This window comes from Adiantum capillus-veneris, chromosome 2, assembly GCF_014529385.1.
Source record: "Adiantum capillus-veneris isolate H3 chromosome 2, ASM1452938v2, whole genome shotgun sequence".
NCBI classification, from domain to species: Eukaryota; Viridiplantae; Streptophyta; class Polypodiopsida; order Polypodiales; family Pteridaceae; genus Adiantum; species Adiantum capillus-veneris.
Window position 1 is genome coordinate 141,751,215 of NC_140932.1, and position 17,118 is coordinate 141,768,332.

The 17,118-nt window shown below is 43.1% G+C and overlaps 1 protein-coding gene across 1 annotated transcript in view; it reads left to right on the forward strand.

Moving 5' to 3' along the window:
- Window positions 1-15,065, forward strand: part of LOC147463759 (GCN5-related N-acetyltransferase 4, chloroplastic-like) — a 28,931-nt gene extending 13,866 nt beyond the window's left edge. The window contains exon 4 of the mRNA XM_086490699.1: window positions 14,660-15,065. Coding sequence (XP_086346825.1) covers window positions 14,660-14,939 — 280 coding nt within the window. The 3' untranslated portion in view covers window positions 14,940-15,065. The remainder of the gene's footprint in view (window positions 1-14,659) is intronic.
- The last annotated feature ends 2,053 nt before the right edge of the window (window positions 15,066-17,118 follow it).

The following is a 17,118-nucleotide window of genomic DNA, read 5'->3' on the forward strand; positions in this document are numbered from 1 at the left end:
GCTTCCTCTAGGTGCGCGGCTAGTTGTGCCTCTTCCCATGCGTGGTACCAATTGATGGCATCACCGGCAAGGTACATAGTTGCCGTCAATGCCTTGCTATTCCTTGTCTTCTTAGTTGTCGCAAAATAAGCATTAATTTGATGCAACCAAGAATGAATAACGGTAGCATCCATCTTACCATCATACTTACTGAAAGTCAACTTCTCTGTGACTGGGTTGTTGGAATTCGCATCGTGGCTTGCGCCACTTGAGGAACTCCCACGATCTTTGACTGGTTCGGTCTTCGAGGCAAGTACTTGTCGAACCAACTCTTGAGTTCATAGTTCTCTTTGAGTCTCTCGCTTGATCTCCAAGGCCGCGCTTCATGCTGTCGCTTCCTCCTTTCTTTGTTCTTTTCGTTCATTGCGCTCGCGTTCTAAAGCAATGCGATTTGCTTCTTGTTGTGCGGCAATTCTTTCGTGTCTTTTGTCACGCTCGCGGTCCTTAGCAATGCGATTTGCTTCTTGTTGTGCGGCAATTCTTTCGTTTCTTTCGTCGCGCTTGCGGTCCTTAGCTTCGTGTTGTTGTGCTTTGCTTGCTAGTTGTGCCAACGCAACTCGATTCGTTTCTTCTTGTTGTGCCATCATGTCCAACATCGACTTGACCATCGCCTCCATAGAAGTTGGTCCAACTTGTGGCGTAGATGGCGAAGGGGGAGGGTCGGAAAAATCTCTTGGTGGGGAGAATTGTTCGTCGCCTCTCTCATGCTCATCACCTGTATGCGAAGTATCCATTCCGCTTCGGGTGACGACCATGCACTAGGTTCTTGGGTTCTTGGGTTCTTGAGGTTCTTGAGGGTCTTGAGGTTTTCTTTCGCTTGCAAACTGCGTTTGAGAAGGATCTTCTCTTCAGCCGAGTTCTACTCCTTTCCGGGGGCGCACCCCTTGGTGGCCTTGCGCTCACACCAAGGTTGCTTTTTTCCACCTCACGTCGATTGGCTGGCCGCTAAGTGCACGGTCTGCTCTCAATGAGTGAAAAGAGACACAAGGGGAGGCTGGACAAGCCCTTCTTTCTTGGAATTCTTGTCACTCTTCAAAAACACGATTAGGAATCGACACGCCCAAGCAAACTTGGGTTCGTGCGACCTCAACTAGCAAAAAAAATTTTAAAAATTCTTGTGATTCTTGTGGTTCTTTCCTTGAGTTATACAGAACACTGCCAAAGCTCTGATACCAATGTAAGGTGCAACAGAATGAATGTTGTTCTTTCTCAAGCTGAGTGATCCATATTTGCTCAAGGTTCCTTTTAGTTCTTATGGAAGGGAGAGCCTTCCGTTCTTAATGGAGAGTGCTATGATCACGAACAAAGTGAGTGGACACTGTGCGTGCAAGTGTATGAGACTGAGAGATAGAGAGAAGAGAGATACGACACCAGAGACGTGTAAAACCCTCCTCCGAAGGCCCCACTCTTGTCGGCGAGAGTGGTCTACTTATGATTGCACAAAGTGGTACAATGTTGATGCATGTGGTTGATGCAAATCTAGGCTATGTTGACAATGACAACCGGGATGGCGATGACGACAATAGGGTTGAAAATGAGATGGTTCTAACTGCTTCCAAAAACGCTAACTGCTGATTTCTGCTGAGGGTGATTTGCTGATTTTTCGGGGCTGTTTTGGGCTGCTGAAAAATGTTGCAGTAGCCTGATAAAACCGTTGATGACTGCTGTGATCTATGGCTGAAACGCTGCTGCAATGCTGCGATCTGATGCTGAAAAACACCAGGAAACAAGGCCTTCTGGCGAGCCTGAAAAACGCTAGGTGCAAGGGGGGCTGCGGTCAAGCATTTGCTGAAAACGCCAAGGCAAAGGTGGGCTGCTGGCGATGATGCAAAACGCTAGGTCTGGGTGGGGAAAAACGCCAAGAGGTTCTTGGAGAGTCTTGCTGAGAGAGGGGGGAACTTGTTGCCAATGGCCTGTTGTTCTCCTTGCTCATCTGCTGTTTAGGGCTAACCTTGGTTTGCTTATATATTTTCTTACCCAAATTGCCCTACCGTACCTTTGTTGGAAAGTCACTTAAATTAATAAGTGAAAAATGTCAAAAATAGGGAAAATAGGCTAAATGCACTGGAAAAATCCCCTAACTGATTCTAATGGATTCTGATGGGAATGCTTATGATCATGTTGTGTGCAACCAGAGGATATGCATCTATACTAAGTGATTGGGCATGCACGGTCTACGAATAGACTCACAAAAAGTGCTAGATCACTGCTAATCTAGACTGACTGGACTGACGGAAACCTTGTTATGGTGTAGCTTGTCCACGGACACATAGGGTCGGATGTGTCACGTGACACGTAAGGCGTGAAGCATGATTGGAAGCCAAAGAAAGACAAGCTGAATTTGATCGCGAGAACAAAGCAAGACAAGAGAAGGGCGACCAACACATGAAAGAGTTCTTGCGACTCTTTTCTCAAGTGCAGGCACAAATGCAAGAGATTCAGGAGACGGAGACTCTCTCAGTCTCTTCTTCTCCCAAGCATGATACACAGGATTTGCATGATGATAAGCATGATGATTTGAATGATGATGATGAGCATGATGATGTGGATGACAATGACAAGCATGATGATTTGCATGATCAAAATGTGATTTCTCACAAGCATGATGATTTGCATGAAGATGATGTGATTGTTTACAAGGATGATGTGTTAGTGGATACTTTCTCTAGTGAAGCTAACCTCATTGCAGATTCGATCAAAACGAAGATCGTAGCACCTTCAACAATCTCAAATGGCGCCTTCCTCGTCGAAGAGTGTATCGTGTTATTGTAGGCAAATTCCACTAAAGGTAGATACTTTTCCCATTGAGTCTTCCGATCCGAGATATAAGACTTCAATAAATCTAAAACCACCGAATTGGCAATCTCAGATTGCCCGTCAGTCTGCGGGTGGAATGATGACGAGAACTGCAACCTTGTGCCAATGTTCTCCCAAATTGCCTTCCAAAACAAACTCGTAAATCTGGGGTCCCTGTCGGAGACAATCGTCTCAGGCATGCCATGTAGTCTGAAGATCTGGGCCACAAACAGTCTCGCTAAGTGATCCGGTTTGACTGTTTTCTTCACTGGAATGAAATGAGCTTGCTTGCTATCTGTCAAGAACAGTCCAGATACCATCATGACCACCTTGTATTCTCGAGAGATCAAAATGGAAATCCATTGCAATACTTTCCTAGGGGTGGGTGGGTATGGGCAAAGGCTGTAACAATCCCTGTGCTTTATGGCTGTCAAACTTGACCTTCTGGCATACCAAGCAACTGCGCACAAACTCTTCCACATCCTTCTTGAGTCTCGGCCAAAAGAAGTCTCTCTCTACCCCTTTCATGGTGGTAGCAATGCCGCGATGACCCGTAAAAGGTGGTTAGTGGCATTCGGTCATAACCTTTTCCCTCAACGGCTGTGTAACGCACAACATGGTTTTTTTCATCAAGTAGCCATCCCGAATGGAATATCCCGCTATTGTCTCCCCAACCCGTATCCGTGTGAAAACGTCTGCAAAATCTGTATCTGTGGCATACTGGTCGACCATATCCTTGAAGCTCCTATGATGTATCGCGGAAATAGCTCAGAATCAACGGCTTCCGAGACAAAGCATCTGCCACCACATTCTTCTGTCCCTGAACATGGACAATCTGAAAGTGAAACTGTGACAAGATATTCGCCCACCGCATCTGCTTTTCCGATAGCTGCTTCTGTGACAAGAAGTAGCGTAAACTCTGATGGTCTGTAAAGATAGTAAAATCGGCTCCGAGTAGGTAATGCCGCCACTGAGTAAGAGCATGGATAACCGCCAAAAGCTCTTTCTCATAAATGTGTGCTTTCATTTCCGGCCTTGAGAACAATCGGTTCTCGTAAGCAATGACATGGCCTTCTTGCATTAAGACCGCACCCAGACTACGATCACAAGCATCACAATATACTTCAAATGACTTCTGCAAGTTCGGCAAAGTCAAAACTGGTCCCGTAGTCAATTTCTCTTTCAATGTCTGAAAGGCAGTCACCTCTGTGGGTCCCCACGAGAAAGGGACTCCTTTCTGTGTCAAGATATGCAAAGGGGAAGCAACCTCTGCAAACTTTCGAATGAACCGCCTGTAGTACGAACACAGTCCCAAGAAGCTTCTAACCTCATGGACATTTTTCAAATCGGGCCAATCACGGATAGTCTCTATCTTGGTCGGATCCATTTGCACTCCTGTTGTTGACACAATGTGTCCCAAAAAGTGTATCTCTGGTAGGAAAAATTCACTTTTCTTTGCATTAATCACTAACTTGTGATCTCGTAATGCCTGAAAGACCTGAAGCATATGATCTCTATGTTCTATCTCATTCATGAAGAAAACAATGATATCGTTAAAGAAAGTGCCAACAAATAGTCTGTACTCTCGAAAAATTCTGTCCATCATCCGGTTAAATGTCGCAAGAGCATTGGTTAAGCCAAAAGGCATCACCAAAAACTCAAATAACCCAAAAGTCATCTGAAATGCTGTCTTGTAGACGTCTCCCGACGCGATTCTGATCTGATGATATCCACTCTTCAAATCAATCCTGCTAAGCACGAGGATCCCTGTAATCCGTCGAGTATATCATCGATCCTAGGAATCGGAAATTTGTTCTTGATGGTGATTTTGTTGAGAGCTATAATCGATGCACATTCTCCAAGATCTGTCTTTCTTCAAAACCAACAACACTGGAGAGCAGTACGGTGAAGTACTAGGCTGGACAAGACCCTTTTCCAAGAGGTCTTTCACTCGGTTCATAATCTCTTCATTCTGTGCTCGGCTCACACGGTAAGGTGGCCGGTTCAGACATATTTGTCCTATCTTTATCAAGTTCAGACATATTTGTCCTATCTTCATCACTCAACTCTTTCATAAAGATCGAGTAACAAACAGACTGGATTTCGTTAATTTTGAAATGGCCGAAGCCAATACAATAGGGACTGGCTCGCTCTTCAGTTTAATGTCAAGTACAATGGTTCTGCCGTTCTCTGTAGTCAATGTTGCTTTCCTTTCCCGATAGTCGACCACGGCGTTGTTCTTGTGGTACCAGGGAATTACCAAGAGAACATCACAACCTTCCAAAGGCATTATGTAAAAGTCCTCATGCCCCAAATACCCTTGACAATGCAACCGAAGTTTGCCAATGACATGTGTAATGGCTATGTCCCTGTCGGGTGCCCGCTAGAACTGCCTCTGCAAGTGGTCCCATCCGATCGGGAGTGATCTCGAGCCGCGCCGCCAATTCCGGTGAAATGAAGTTGGCCTTGGCTCCTCCATCAAAGAAGATTAGGGCATCTTGGTCTTTCACCGTGCCCCAAGCTCGGGAAAGTTCCGTACTCTCGTCCATCGTGTTGAGATCGGTACCCACGCAATCTGGAACCAATCCTGTTTTCATCTTGCCTTTTCTTCCACGTTCCTCAGCTGCTCTCGAACTCTCAGGCCTTTCGTCGTCCTTGTCATTCTGTTCTTTCTGTGCCTTTTTAGGGCACTTCGTGGAGATATGTCCCGTTTCCCCGCATCTAAAGCACTTCCCTTTCCTGATGAAGCGAGCCCGCTCCTGAGGAGTAAGCTTGGGTCGTGCATCTTTCTTTTCTGAGTTGCCCTTTCTCTTTCTACTTGCATTTGTAGAAGTCTGTTAAGCTCTTTGTGTCATGACCTCATCGGTGGGGTAGGTCAGATTGCTAGAGTGAATGGCAAAACCCCGTTTCACTTGACTAATCAACTCCTGAATAGAAGCTGACTTCTGTTCAAGCAATGATCTCGAATCTCTGTAGGTAGACCCAAGGTAAACCGCTCAATCTGTTCTTTGAACGAGGTCTTCTTGAATGAAGAGACGGGTAGAAAAGAGCTCCAGAATCTCTCGCAATAAGCGTCCACTGTATCTTTCTTGGTCATCCGAAGATGGTTCCAAGCAGCTCGTATATCGCGTTCATACTCTTGAGTCAGCCAAGAAGAAATAAAAAGCGTCTTAAATTTCAGCCATTTAACTGGCGCAATTTTGTTTAAAAGAAGCGTGGACCACCAAGTTCGAGCATTCCCCTTAAAGTAAGAGGCAGCTCTCCGAATCTTGGAGTGCTCTGAGTAGCGTCCTCCCGTGAAAGCGATGTCAAACTGCTGTACAAAAGACAAAGCCTTCGAAGCATGTCTATATCCCGAAAACGTGTCAAATTTAATTGATTGTCCACCTTCCTTAAACTCTCGGACCTTCTTGCTTTTATCTTCCAAAAAGTCATATTGGTTGGCTTTATAAAAATTCTTCTTCTTTGCATAAAAGTTGCTGTCGTCAGAGTCTGAACTGTCTGTAGACGAGTCCTTTGTAGAACTGTCACTCACGGGGCGAGATTTAGCCTTTTTTGCCTTTTTCTTGCCCTTTACGAAGCGTTGTTTCTTACTTCGCTTTTTGCCTTTGTGGTCTTCTTTGCTTGAGTCAGATGAGCTAGAAGAACTGTCAGAAGAAGAAGAAGAAGAAGAAGAAGAAGAAGAAGAAGAAGAAGAAGAACTCGGTTCTTCTTCAAATCGAACACGCTTCTTCTGTTTCTTTGCCTTTTCAAATGTCGACTGACGACCCAAATAACCCGGGAAGTTAGTGCCTTTCTTCTGCTTTTTGCCGTGCTTTTTAGCTTTGTTTTGCGCGTCAAAAAACTGAGCAATCCGTGCATCAACCACCTCTTCTAATTCCTTCTCTGAATACTTCTTGTGAGCAGAAGGTTTCTTGAGAGCGGGTTTTGGGGGTGGTGTTGTGGTTTTTTGCCACTGCGCATGCACTTCCTGAAAAGAAGCCTCGCTCATATATTTTGCAAATTTTGGGTCCTTCGCAAAATTGAGCATCATCTTTGTTGCATCGCCGATCAAATGACGACGCTCCATGTCTTGACGCTCTGCCTGAGTAGGCCGAGGCGGGCCATACTCCTTGCCGGAATCTTCGTTGTGATCCCTTGCCGCATCTCCAGATGCAGAGGGAGTCGACTGATCCTTGCCTAAAGCCATAGGTGCCGCGGAAAAAAATTTGGGATCGGATTTCCCGTAGAAGAGAAATCGGCCATGCTCTGATACCACTATAACAAACTTGGACACTCCAAGTCAAGAATCTACCGCGACATCACCAAATAACCACTTCAAAATAGTTCACAGTTCACCATTGATTCACACTGGCCCGACGGAGTTTCGTGCCTAGAGATATTGGCCCCAAAGACTGGCGCCCCTTTCGGTATTTCTTTTTGTATTAATCTGAGTTCAAAGTACAAGGGTGCGGGCAAGCACTCACCCTTAGACTTTGCGTCCAAATGCTTTGAGTTGTGAGTGGCCTACCCACTTATTTAAAGAGTACAAGGGATGCCAAAAGCAGAGCCCCAAAAGCTTCTTTTAAAAGCTGTCCATAAAAACTGAAAATTAAAAGCTCTCACTCTCTAGCCTTACTCAGTAAAATAAAGCAGTTCATAAAGTTCTCTCTCTCTCTCTTGCTGGATTTGCGTGGCCCAAAAGCTGCCCATGCTTTTGCATAGAATAAAACAGAAGCCCACACAAATCTGCCCAACTTTCTCCTGTTGCCGTAAATCCCGCCTTGGAAAGTGTTGGCGTCCGTACAACCCTGCCACGTCATCCTCCGCGTGATTTTCGGATCTGTCGTACAGGCAGCCTCGTCATCATGCCAGTTTGTAGCAACCATGCCAGAATTAGGATTAGGGTTAGGGCAAAATTAGGGTTAGGGTTTTTGCAGAGCGGGCAGCCACGTCATCACTTTGTGACATCTTATCTTGAATCGAAAGAATATCCGATTCATTCCTGAGCCATCATCGTCGATCTAACCATCTCATCCTTGATTTCACCTGCAAAACATACAAGGAGATGGCTCACCTCGTTGCAAAAAAGTGGATGTCCACCTCCATGCTTCCCAATCCATAGAGAAGCGAGTTCCTCGCTCCTATTTCCGGTTATCTATCACAAACAACCAAGTTGTCAGTATATCAATATCTCTTTAGTTTCCTTTCCAGTATCGGGTTTATCTTATGGTCTAGAGTTCTGTTTCAGCTCTTCCTGCGAGTAAAGCTTCCGCTTTTCTACACTCGTTTGTCCTTTCAGCTTTCGTCTTGTCTTGAGAGGGGAATCAATGGCCTCAGGCCATCTCGAGTGAATCTCATCAATTGGGTAATCTTCAGGCGTTTCGCAAATCTTGGGTCTTTGGAGTACTTCATCAATCTTTTCACTCCCATGTCAACCTTCAGTGGACGCTTGTATTCTGCTCTAGCAAACTTTACCAAAAAATTTGCCCAAATCTTCATTCTTTTCTTTCAGTTCCCGTGACGGATTTCAACTTTTCTTTGCCTTCCTGTTGAGAGATGTCATCTCCATGAGATTCTTCACGAGAACCCATGTGTAATCTGAGATTCTTAATGGCTTTATGCCCTGTAAGACAAAGCGATGAAGACGATAGCGCGCCCGATGCATGATGTATGAAGGGTGGGAGTGCCTAACAAGTCCGGGGTCTTGACACGAAGATTCTTCAAATAACAATTTCCAAAATTGTGCCCAAGTCATCTATCTGCTCTTTAGTAGGACCGGTATGCGTTGAGAAAAGCACACGCCCGATGCTCTGATACCACTGTAACAAACTTGGACACCCCAAGTCTAGAATCTATCGTGACACCAGAGAGAATCACTTATAATACTTCACAATTAAAAAATTACAGTTCAATTTGGTCAACATGGCCCTGCGTAGTTCCGTGCCCAGAGAAATTGGCCCTAAAGACTGGTGCCCCTTTAGGTATTTCTTTTATATTAATCTTTGAGCGAAGTACAACTCCCGAAGGGTCCTCGCTCTCAGACTCTGCGTCCAGATGCCCTGAGAAGTGAGGCCCTTAGGACTCTTTTATTCTTACAAGGGATGCCAAAAGCAGAGCCCCAAAAGCATTAAACTGAAAAGCAAAAGTTCTAAAAGCAGCTGGTTCCCAAAATCTGCCAAAAGCAGTCAGGGCAAATTACGAAAATTCCGTACAGTCTGCCAGCGCAAAATACGGGACTGTTTGTACAGTCTGCCACGTCAGCATGGCAGCGTAGAATCTGGAAATCCGTACTGTTGCCATGTCATCGCATCTGTACAATTCTGTCGGGTCATCTTTCCCGCCCGGGTGGTCATGCCATGTCATTAGTCCGGGTGGTTCTGCCACGTCATACATTGGCCACTTACTGCTAGAGATTGTGAGATACTTTTCTACCAATCTCTTCTTTTAAGAAAATCACCTTCAAACAGCAAGTTGAGCGGTTTTGTTGTGGTCTACCCAAAGATTCGGCGATATTGCCTCAAACAGAAGTCAAATTCTATTCAAAGGCTTATGGGGTATGCCAAGGAAGGATTTGGAATGCACGCCGGCACTCTAACTTATCCTTCAGACAAGCCAATGTCCATCGCAACAGGCAAGATTCTTCTAATGGAAACAAAAAGAAGGGCAAGCAGCAAAAGAGGAAGCCCATTATCAATAGAGAGGCTTGCAAAATACTATAAAGATGGCAAGTGTTATGGTTGTGGGGAGCAAGGGCACATTCTTGCAAAGTGCCGTAACGAAGCACCAAAGGAGCAGGCTGAGGACAAACTAGAGAGTTCCAACGAGTGTGCAAAGAAAGGGAGGACAAAGGAAGGATTGGTTCCAAATTTTGTGGGGGTGAGCCCATAACAAATAGATGAGAGTATATCTCAGTTGAAGCGGCTCGACTCGAAATACTGCTTGAAGAAATGGAACCACCAATGTAGGCGGTTTTAGCAATAGCAGGCAAGGTAGGATCCGTATGTACGTACCTTACCGTACGGTACGGTACGTCCGTACAGTACGGTATCGTACCGTACGGATCTGTATTGTACAATCATTTTTTTGTTGGAAAAAAAAACCAGCGGGTTTGCAAAATTGGGTTCGCCATCAAGTTTTTGTGTGCAAATTGGCAAATCATGATCAATGCGAACTTTCAAGTTCTCTGTAGTAACTAGTTTGTTGTGAAACTTCAAATTTTAGGTTGTGTATATCTGAGTTGTATGTGTTCTTGTCGCTTCAATGTTGATTCATTGAATGTCGAGCAAGGAGTCACGACTTGCTTCTGGTATTCGTATGAAAGCTTTTCCTTGGTTCGTAGAATAGTGAACTAACATGCTTGAAGTGATACTTAAGAAATTTTTATCAAGTATGGACCGTATTGTAGGTTTTTGGCTTCAAGAAAAAAAAACATACGAATTTTACGTACCTTACAACTCTATCCATTTTGTACTATGTACAGGACGTACCGAATACGTACCGTACCTTATGTACCTTACCACCTTGGTAGCAGGGAGGGATATTGCCATTACACTTGTCATAGGCAAACTGCGGTTGCGTTGTCAGGGGTATTTAGGGCATGAGGACTTCTACATCATGCCTCTGGAGGGGTCTGACATCCTTTTAGGGATCCCTTCGTGTAATATTTTTAGCTAAGACAGATAGAGAAGCAATCTACACACTCGGCAACACTTTAAGTACTTCAAAAGAACTTAAAGAGAGAGGGAGAGAATCCGCGCGAGAAAGCATGGAGTGGTGGAGTTCCACCCCTTGTCGCACTAGCCCCGAAGATTGGCTCCTCTTTCAATATTTCTTTATTATTGATTTGTCAAAGTACAAATCCCGAGGGTCTAGCTCTTTGAGACTCTTTCTAGATGCCCTCCAAGAAGTGGCCCTCTGGGCACTTGTAAATACAAGGGATGCCCAAAAGCAGAGCTCCAAAAGCTCAATAGAGAAATACCGTTGGGGGCCGCCTCCTTAGGGGCCAATCATCTTCGAGAGGAACTCCGACTCTCACATGTGGTTTGCAGAGTCTCAATCTTGTTGTCACAAGTGACGATTGTGACTGTATTATCAGTATTATGCATACCTTTTCCACAGAGTCACAAACCGAGAACTCTTTGTCGAAGGTTGTATCCCTTCATCAAATATTTGTGGCCCTACAACAAACGATTGCAGTATTCCATCAAAGGATGTGACTATTTGCCTAAAGAATGTGTCTATACATGATGGAACATGACTATTCATTTGTGTCTCTTTGTCTCCGAAAAAAGGAGCCCGTGTATCACTTTTTGGAGCATCTAATCAATCAATTTATTGTTCATCTTTGTTCTTGGTGTCAAAAGTCTTAGGTCTCAAGTTTTGTTGTTCAAGTTCCTAGTATTCAAGTCATGAGTGTCAATAAAACACAGGATCAGCCTATATCGTCACATGTGTTTCAAGTCTATTCTAGTTATTCACTGGCTGGTTTCAAGTTGGATTTGTCGCAGTTGAGGCTTGAGTGATTGCTTCTCGTGTGAGGACTAGAGGAGACCTTTGCTTTGATACAAGTAAAATAGGTTGGCAAATCTTGACAGGTGGTGAAGAGCCTGAAACGGTTGCATTCTCAAAATTTCAAAGGACTGAACTTGAAAACACCTTCAAATAGAGATCAGATCACCTGTATAGAGATAGACGAGAGGTGGATTTCCTCTCTGAGAAGTGATGGCCCCTAAGGTAGACGTCCCTGGCGGTATTTCATGAACAATTTGCAAGTTACAATGGTTTTCTGCACTTAGCGGAGCATCAGACCATTTCCCTGTTAAAATTGGCACTATGGCCATCTTTAAATAGGACCTGAGTTGCTAACAGCAACTAGTCTAAAAGCCATTGAGTTACAAAAATAGCATTATGCTCAAAAAGCTCCCATGTTAAGATGATGCTGAAAACGCATCTGGGATCCAAAAACACTTGTGTTGGGATGAGCCATATGCTGCCATGTCATCATGCCATGTTAGTTGTGTCGTCGGTTCAATTCAGCTTCTGGTCTCATAGGTCACTTTGGCCTTTTGAAGACATTAATATAACATTTCAATTTCAATCTCTCTCTCTCTCTCTCTCTCTCTCTCTCTCTCTCTCTCTCTGAGTGTTTCTCTGAGAGTTGTGCATTCCATTGATCAAAAGCGTGTGATCAGATGGCACCTAGCTTCGGGAAGCTTAATCATCAAACCCCTCAAAGCTCGATGGGCAAGCATATTTGTGACAATTTTGGCTGTTGTCTTGTTGTCAAGTCTCTCTGTACAAGCTGCAAATCACTTGATCACTTCCGAAGTCAATTTTTTGCACTTCCAACGACTCATCCTATGTTTCTTTGTAGGTTCCCTCTCTCTAGATTTCTGGCAATACTCACGATTATTGTTTTGTACTGCTTGATGACGACCTATTTGCAAGAAATGCACTGGATTGAGCCAAAGATAGAGATGAAGGTTCATAAGGAACTATTGAATCCACGAAAGCAAGTGGAACCATATCCATGTTGATAGTCTTTGAGATGAGCCTGTACTGTAGATTTTTAAGTCAAAACATGTACTAGTTCATTCATCTCTTTTGCATGGAATATCTAGTGCACAATCTAGATACTAATTGCTTGCCCTATGACCTTAATCATACAGCTAAACATCGACTGCAGATACACAAACTTTATGAAGATGATGATGGTGGTTTTTCATCAATGAGAAGACCATATGGTTGCTTTGGAAGGTCTGTAGCACTTAGGAGAAAAATGTTACTTCAACAAGGTTTACCTTATGAAAGCTCTTTGACTTAAGAATGAAAGAAGGTAGCATTATTGCCCCTCATATTTGAAATTTGAATCATTGCAACATCATATAAAGCTAGTTGCATGCTTAAAAGTTGAACTTATACGGGGAAATTAAGCCTATATCCTTGATATACTCTCTACCTGTGTCTTGGGACACATTTGTTACTGCCATTAACAATTTTACATCTCTTGGCAGTACCTAAGACTGAAATCCATTGAACAAGGCAAGATGTGTGTGTGTGTGTGTACGTATAGTATTATGTTTCTATGCTCAGTACTTAACGTATTTTATGGTTCAAAGTTGTTGTTTTGTACCCTACAAAGTTACATATTGTATTTAATGTATCTATCTACCTTGGTCGTCATTGGTCTTTACAATGCCACATTAGTAGTCGGTACAGTGCCACATTAGCAATTGGTATGGCTGCTGCCATATCAGCAGTTTGTGACAGAGCAAGTGTAGTGTGAGAGGCTGTAGCTCACTTCTGGTGTCAGAGGTAGCAATGAGGAAGGTAATGAAAGCAAGATCTGTAGTAGCTGGCCAAGGAAGGGTGAATGTGGGTGCAGCTATATAAATGGTGCTACTTGTTTGGATAATCACGCACACAATACTTTGTGTGGCATTGACAAATCTCAGTCTTTTTTTATAATCAATAATTTTATAGCATAAATCCTACAACATAGACATTTGAACAAATAGCACGAGCACTTACTACAGAGCACTAGCCATTCTGATCTTGAGCATTGAGCGATGAAGATGACAGTTATCAACTGTATTGCGAGAATGGCAAATATGCTGCATTTGTCACACAGGGGAGTCACTCTAGAGTCTCCTTGCACTTGGAAATTGTCCTCCTGATGCTCTTTGTCTCCATAGCTTCTGTATGGTAAGGCAAGAATAGTTAAGGCACAATGGAACCTGATCAAAGTTTGATGACACTTTGTTTACAATCCTGCGCTTCCGCATGATCTAAGTCTCTTGGGCATGTTCACTGTCAAGTACATTAGACCACTATACAATGTATACACGAGAGCCTTTTCAATAGGCTTGAGGCTTACGTTGAGGTATTTGTTTGAGTCCAATTGAAGTATCTAGAAGCTTCTTGGAGATTAATCAAGTAGTATGAGATAGAAGCTTAGTAAGAGATGCCACCTGAACATTCATTCAGCTTAGTACATACCATTGGCATCAGTGAGTTTTCTTAACAGATCAAAGAATTTGGGCTATTGAAAATTTACAGGTTTTTTGGAAATTGCAACTAAACTATGGAAAACTTTTACTGACTGCAAATTTTCATTTCACAGGTAAAAAACAAGATCTAGCAGGTGTTCTATGAACACTGATTGGCATCAAGAATCTGGAATATTTGTGAAATAGGACGTGTCTACGACAAGGCACATGTACAACAAGAAATGGGTTTTTAGTCAGGAAATGCACGAAATACCTTAAAAAAGCGAGCAGAGACAGCTTTGCATAGGACACATCAAAGAACACGTTGAAGATGAAGCATGTCTCAAAAGATCGCAATGGAGATGCTTTTTGCTGGCTCGAGAAAAGAAAAGAGGCACAGTTGAATGCATTCTGAAGACACTTTGTTTGTGATGGAGGCAGTTCTATTTTGCTTATTTTATCTTTCTGTCCAGACATGCTGTGGGGCTTATTTGCTTAAATAAAGGCTCCATTGCCTCCCCTCTCATGGTTTGGTTTTAGTCAATGCTTAACAAATGGCTGCTTCTTTACTGGAATGCACAGTTTATTTGAAGTCAGAGGTCTTTGGTGCATGAAGAGCACATGGTGTGGCCTAGTATAACTTTTCTTTCCTGAAGTCTCCAAAAGGAGAAAAAAAGAGGGACTTCATACTCGTGGGGATTATAGGCCTTTAGTTGAACCTTCGCGAGATCGTGTGCTCTGTGTCAAATGTAACATGTTCCATATCACTAGTTAGAAGGGCATTTAGGTATGAATTTGACAGTATGGTCTAATGAAGTTCTTCAACAATTCTGATGAACTTGTTTATGACACAGGACTGGAATTGCTTACATTTCGAACGTAGCTGTTCGTCAAACAGCAAGGCGGAAGGGGATTGCCAGAAGACTTGTACAAGAAGCAGAGGTAGTAGCATCAAATTGGGGTTGCCGCTCTATAGCTCTTCATTGTGACAAGGTCAATTTGGGTGCCTTAGCCCTCTATGTAGGGGCGGGCTACAAGACTGTGAAGGCTCCTGCTAATGCAAAATGGCCTCAGCCCAAGGCTGCATCTGGTTCAGAATTTGGCTTGATGCTAAAACGCCTGGGATCAACATAAGCTTTTTACTTGCCTCATTTCAAAAAAGCTTTCGGTGAATAGTATTTGTATATAATCTATTACTTCATGTGATACATGTCAAGTGTAATCACCATTAACATATAAATTGTTCTATGTAATGTGGTATATGTTCTTGTATGCTATCATTTTATGTTTTATATATATATATATATATATAAAATATATATATATATGTCCTTGCAGTGACTGTTTACAGTAAATTGACAGCTGTTTTCATTGTGTCGCAGCTTGCCTTTCTTTCTGTGATTTTGGTCCATATGAAGGCCACGGGGGCTTGAAACTACAAACAAGTGGTGGTAGCAAAGCCATGATCTGCCTAGGCAGCATGAATATAAAACCCCGCCCTTGCAATGAACTAAACAAAGAAGAAAGCCAATGAACATAGCACAAACGAGCATTGGATTTATGTAGGTTAGGGCAATGGTGGTTAGCACAGCAAAATTTGAATGTATCAATAGATTCTGAAAAAGTTGGAGTTTTTCCAAATTGTAACTCCTTTAGAACCTTCTTATCTAATTCAGCCTTGCTAGCAGATCGATTAATGTGGTAGATGGTTGTTTTAATAGCTTCTACCCACTCCATCTTGCAATTTCTTGGATTGATAGAAAGACATGGTTATGCTTTCATAGAAGGTTGAAAGTTCCAAGGTTGTGAGGTTAATGATAGTTTGTATGCGTAGGTAGCAAACAAAGGACAGGATCTTGAACGGTCGTGGGTGCCCAAACACTTCTTCATAAGTTAAACCTTACATGTTAAGAAAACATTTAAAGTGACTCGCCACGTGGAGAACCCATGGGTAAGGCTACTCTTTATGGTGGCTATGGACTCATTAAGCTTCTCCATTAGCCCTTCATTTTTTGCCACTAAATTATTTCTATTATCTCTCTTAACTTTTTGGTGGTTAGGTGTGCAAGATTAACTTGCTAATCAGCTCATGAGAAAGTCAATCTCCTCCTTTTGTTTTAATCTTATCAATTTTCATGCATGATTTGATTAGAGTCTAGAGCACACACTTGCATGTATAGATTAGTGTGTGTGCATTGATGTTATGCTTGATTGGTAGGGGGTGTGCTTGTCTCATTGAATCCATGTGTGTGTGTGTGCGCGCGCGCTAGTAAGATGGCTTAATCTCGTTGCTTAACAACTTTCTAGATCACCTATTTCGAATTAGCCCCACACAATATTTGCATAATTGTCTTTTCTTGAGATAGGGTTCAACGCAATGCCTTGAGCAACTACCCTTGTGCGGAGAGAAATTAAGCATAATCTGTGTGTCAGTGTAGTTAATTTCTCTAAATTAGCTCTTAATAGTATATTCATCTTTAGCTAACATAACCCTCTCTCTCTCTCCCCGCCCCCTGCCCCCCCGCCCTTCTCCTTCTCCTTCCTATTCCTTCTTACATTTCACTTTTCCATTTTTTTTCTTGTCATCATGTGCAAAAAAATTATGTTTGAGTCTTCTATTAGAATTATTCTAACTTTTTCTCCCTTTTGTAACTTTTACTCATCTCTTTAAATAATTACACATATATGTTGATACATATTTGTAGTTTTCTATCAGAATTATTCTAGCTTCCTTTCAGTTTTGTAACTTTTACTCATCTCTTTAAATCATTTCTCATGTATGTTGATAGGAGTATCATTTTTGTGAATGTTATAGACGCTATGCAAAGAGTGAGAATTTAAACTAACTTTTGTTGAAAACAATTTCTTTGTATCGTTCAAGTTTGCGACAAAAAAACAAGAATCACTATTCATTGGCCTTAACTATGGAAAACACCCCCCCCCCCCCCCCCCCCCCCCCCCCCCCCCCCCCCCCTTTTGTTTGAGGCTCCTTCTGCTTGGACCATACTAGGTCAAAATTTAAGAAATTGGTTTTTTATTAAAAAATGGACCACTACTACCGGGAGCCAAGCCCTTGAATGAATCATGATGCTCTGTCGAGCGTGACCAATGTCGTTTGCTCTCATGGCGTAGTGAAGGCGGCCTTCTTCCCCCCGACTGTCGATCCCCATTAAAGGCCATAGGCGTGCAGCTCGATGCTATCTCACACTCATGGTGGAGCGCGGCCTCGCTCTCTCGATACCGTGGCACAGCACACGGGCAAGACTTGCCTCCTCCTGCTATAAAAACAGGTGAGCGCGCATCTCTGCCCCTC